The following is a 4600-nucleotide window of genomic DNA, read 5'->3' as shown; positions in this document are numbered from 1 at the left end:
AGAGAGATAGATAGATAGAGAGAGATAGAGAGATAGATAGAGAGAGAGAGAGAGAGAGACAGAGACAGAGAGAGGGTGAAATGTATTTTCCAATTAAATTTTCAACTTCCAAAGGCGAATGCAATTACGGCGGACGCGTGACCGACGAGTGGGACAGACGCACTCTGAATACGATTCTGGCCAAGTATTACCACGAGGGCGTAATTGCGAGCGACGAGGATGATGAATCCAAGTATTTCTTTGACTCGACTAGGGCTTACTATGTGCCCCAGGTGAATAACTACGCCGAGTTTTTGGATTACGTCAGAACGCTGCCGATGGTAACCAAGCCCAACATTTTTGGCATGGCTGAGAACGCGGACATAATCAAGGATCAGCAGGAGACCGACTTGATGCTGTCCTCGATACTCCTCACGCAAGTGTGTAATTCTTTTCCGATTACGTTCTCCATCCCTTAGTCCTATACACATGCGCCGCTGTTAATACCGCAAAGCGGATGTAAGCGACATACGCGATTCCACTCGTCCCGGAATCCCAGATAAGCTTCTTTAGCGTGCAGATATGTAATTATCGATTGAGCCGCGATACAGTGGAAGATTAGCATAGAGCCAACTGGAATATTCGAGGACATTGTAACTGGCTGGATTAAGCTCAAATATCCAATCGACCCAATCAATAAATTGCTTAATGAGATTAACAGGTCGATAGAAGACCCTATTAGTATGCATTGTTGTCGATACTTTTAACGAATGATCGAAGCTAACTTTAAGCCAATTGATCAAAGTAATGCAGTTAAATAACATCGTAAAATGTCCGATTTTAAATTGAAGTCATGTGTCATGTGTCATTTCACTTTATACGGTAATTTTTCTCTTGGAATATGCATTCGTCGTGAACAAACGTCGTCTATACTTATCAATGTTGAATATTTTAAAGTTTGTTTTTTTTTTTTTTTTTTTTTTTTTTTTTTTTTTCTTTTTATTACATAAGTTAGACTTTCGTTGAGCTACAAAATTGTTAATATTATATGTAAATATGAATATTGGTTAATGCCAATGAAATCAACGCGCGCACACGCACACAAAATTCTACGTATATAACTAAAATATTTGCCAACAAATATTGAGATATAAATATAATTTAATTTCAAAGAGTTTTGAAGATATTTCTGTTATTTAGGATACCGGAACATCAGATTCCGAATGCGATAGATCCACGGACGATGTTGTCTATTCGATATCTGCTGATATTCTCTCAAAGCTACCTAATGACTTTGATTTGAATACGGCCCTTGAGAAATATCCGACTTCCTATAAGCAAAGCATGAATACAGTTTTAGTGCAAGAAATGGGAAGATTCAATAAGCTCTTACAAACAATCAGGACTAGTTTAATAAATATACAAAAAGCTATTAAAGGTCTGTATATACAAATTGATTTTGGACATAAATTTCATATATCGATTATTTTTTAACAAAATTCAAGCATTTAATAAGTGGATAAGTTGCGAGATAAAATTTTTGTTTCGTGCCAAGGATAATGCATATATACAAATTATCGAATAAATATAATATCAATACTCATTGTCGACCCAATCAATGATATATTGTAAAATAATGATAGTACGACTGGTAGAAATGCTTAGCTCGAGGAAGCTTAGCTTCTTCGTCCTTCCGTATTTTTACTTTCAATTTAGATTTTCAATCATATTTTTATAATACCATTCCGTCGATTGTAGGTCTCATTGTTATGGACAACGAACTCGATGAAATTTTCATATCAATAATTATGGGTAAAGTACCAAGACTTTGGCATCAGGTTTCCTATCCTTCGCTCAAGCCTCTTGGAAGTTACGTTCTTGACTTTTTACGTCGACTGAACTTCCTGCAGGTATGTCATCAAGGTTAATTCGCATAATTAATTAATTAACCTTGACCATTGCTCTCGATCATGCATATATGTATATTTTATATTGTCGTGTTGTCGAAGGAATGGTTCGAAAATGGTCCACCCGCGGCATTCTGGCTCTCTGGATTTTACTTCACACAAGCGTTTTTAACCGGAGCTAAGCAAAACTACTCGCGTAAATATTCCATTCCAATCGATCTGCTGATCTACGACTTTATACCACTCAAGGATACAACGTTCTCGAAACAGCCGGAGGACGGAGTTTACGTTTATGGTCTCTTCCTCGACGGTGCTCGATTTAATATGGATACAATGCTGCTCGACGAGTCTCTACCCAAAGTACTCTACGACGATATGCCTTATGTAAAGTACATTTCAAATCACTTTATATTCTTATAACGATGACAAAATGAAAACTTTCTTTCGCTACTTTTCCTTCTAAATATTTACTTCTGGCTAGCCAAAACTTTACATTTCTTTTAAAGTATCACTGAGATGGAATGATTCTTTTAATACTTTACGACTTCTCGTCCTTTCGAACGTTTCCGGTTCTTTGCTCATACGTACAATTATAATTAGCCGAGTAAACTATTTGATTCGTCTCCTTTATTAAATATTCGTTATTTTCAGTATTTATGATGTAAGTACGATTATCGTTGATTAAATTAAAAATTCACTTACAAGTCGTACAAGATTACGTAAAATAAAGCAATTGAAGTACAAATGACAATAGAGTTTTCAATAATGTTTTGAACTTTAAATAATCATTGATCGAGAATTTAATCGACGCTCGAAACGATTTATATTACATTATCATTATCATTATTATTATTATTATTATTATTATCATTATTATTATTATTGTTGTTATTATTATTATTATCATTATTATTATTGTTGTTATTATTATTATTATCATTATTATTATTGTTGTTATTATTATTATTATTATTATTGCAAACTCTCGAGAGAATCATCGTATAAACTGTAATAAATCGAAAAGAAAAAGAATATAAAACAATTTGAATTTTATCGAACGTGATACCGTCTAATAAGAAGATATTGTTATTAATGAAACATTTTTACATTAAATTAAGGTAAGAAAAGCCTAAAGTCTCACCAACAATATTATCATATAGTTTCGCTAAAATTCTATCATTTAATCTAATAATTTAATAAAGTCATTGTTAATAAATATTCTGTATTGTTGGTTTCTTATACAATTAATTTTAAAGCTCAATCGTTTTAATTGCGTAAAAATAAATTTTCAAATTTACATCCGCCTATACTATATTATATACTTAAATACATAAATACTATTAAATAATGAATTTTTTATAAATGACAGCCCTATGCGAATCAATAAAATTATATAAAGTTTAGAATATGATTATAATACATTGTCTGACCAAAATGAAGCAATTAACATTTAACATTACAAAAATTACAGTTCGGTAATTGTAACATTATCGAAGCAAATTAAATAGTATATATAACAATCTTATTGTCTTTGTTTTAACCAATTAAAAATCCTAAACATTGTCTTTCCAGCTCCTCCACCCCGCCCACTACTCTCTACTACTGTCTCCACCTCCCCCCCCCCCCCCCCCCCCCCCAACCCCCCCCCCCCCTCAATTTATCCTTTAATTTGAAATTTGCATTTGAAATGGTATTTACTTACATGTACAATAGTACAAAAATATAATTTAGTTTGAGGAAAGAAATAAAAGTCCCTTGGCTCGCATACATCATTCGGCTATACATATTTCAGCGTCAGAGTACCCTCAAATAAATAACATTCTATGATGTTCAATGTTCTACGATCGTGATAATTTTTCCTACGTTTGATTTAAAAAGAAAAAAAATGAAAATTCTCAAAAGCGAATGAACGATCATGAGCTTCGAAGGATTATCCTCCTGATCTCGAAATTTAGCTCACATACGAGTTACAATAGGCACCACGGTGCCCCCCTCGCCCCGCGCCCCGCGCCCCGCGCTCCTCGCCCCTCGCCCCTCGCCCCTCGCCACTCGCCACGCCATCCCCCTCGCCACGCTACCCCGCCACACCGCCACACCGCCCGCCAATCGAGGAATATCGTAGACTTGACTACTTGATTTATTTGACAGTTGTGGCTGGTGCCGCTAATAAAGGAGGACCTGCGGGAGCGGCCCTCCTACATCTGCCCGGTGTACAAAACGAGCGAAAGGCGCGGCGTGCTCTCGACAACGGGTCACTCGACCAACTTCGTCATCGCCATGCTTTTACCAACAGACAAGCCGGCCGAGCACTGGATACAACGAGGCGTTGCCATGCTCTGCCAGTTGTCGCAATGATCATCGGCGCCTATTTTATCGACTCTCTCAACGACGGGAGATACGCGAGCGCCTCTTTCTCTCTCGCGCGCTTACGGGAACCGATGGCAAATCAAGGTATTCTCAGGCCTTTTAATGTGATTAAGCCCATTCTATTATCACATACACGGCAAATACTTCCTCCCCGAATGTTTAGTTGGTACTATCTTCGACAATCTTCTATATATCATATTGAAATTCTCGTTTATTTTATAGCTACCGTATAAGGCTAATCGTATCGCAATTATGCTTGTCGCACTGATCGAGACGCTACAAATTAAGAAAACAAAAAAAAAAAAAAATATTTGGAAAAATACAAAAAAAGCCTGATTGAAAGTAAA

General features: G+C 36.0%; 1 protein-coding gene across 1 annotated transcript in view; it reads left to right on the top strand.

Annotated features, from left to right (window-relative positions):
• The window catches only part of Dhc36C (Dynein heavy chain at 36C), a 29743-nt gene extending 25443 nt beyond the window's left edge, over positions 1 to 4300 (top strand). The window contains exons 33-37 of the mRNA XM_011507518.1: positions 115 to 419; positions 1180 to 1417; positions 1738 to 1889; positions 1989 to 2270; positions 4035 to 4300. Coding sequence (XP_011505820.1) covers positions 115 to 419; positions 1180 to 1417; positions 1738 to 1889; positions 1989 to 2270; positions 4035 to 4241 — 1184 coding nt within the window. The 3' untranslated portion in view covers positions 4242 to 4300. The remainder of the gene's footprint in view (positions 1 to 114; positions 420 to 1179; positions 1418 to 1737; positions 1890 to 1988; positions 2271 to 4034) is intronic.
• The last annotated feature ends 300 nt before the right edge of the window (positions 4301 to 4600 follow it).

This window comes from Ceratosolen solmsi, unplaced genomic scaffold (genome assembly GCF_000503995.2).
Source record: "Ceratosolen solmsi marchali unplaced genomic scaffold, CerSol_1.0 scaffold6, whole genome shotgun sequence".
Classification (NCBI taxonomy): Eukaryota; Metazoa; Arthropoda; class Insecta; order Hymenoptera; family Agaonidae; genus Ceratosolen; species Ceratosolen solmsi.
This window is presented reverse-complemented; position numbering and strand designations above follow the sequence as displayed.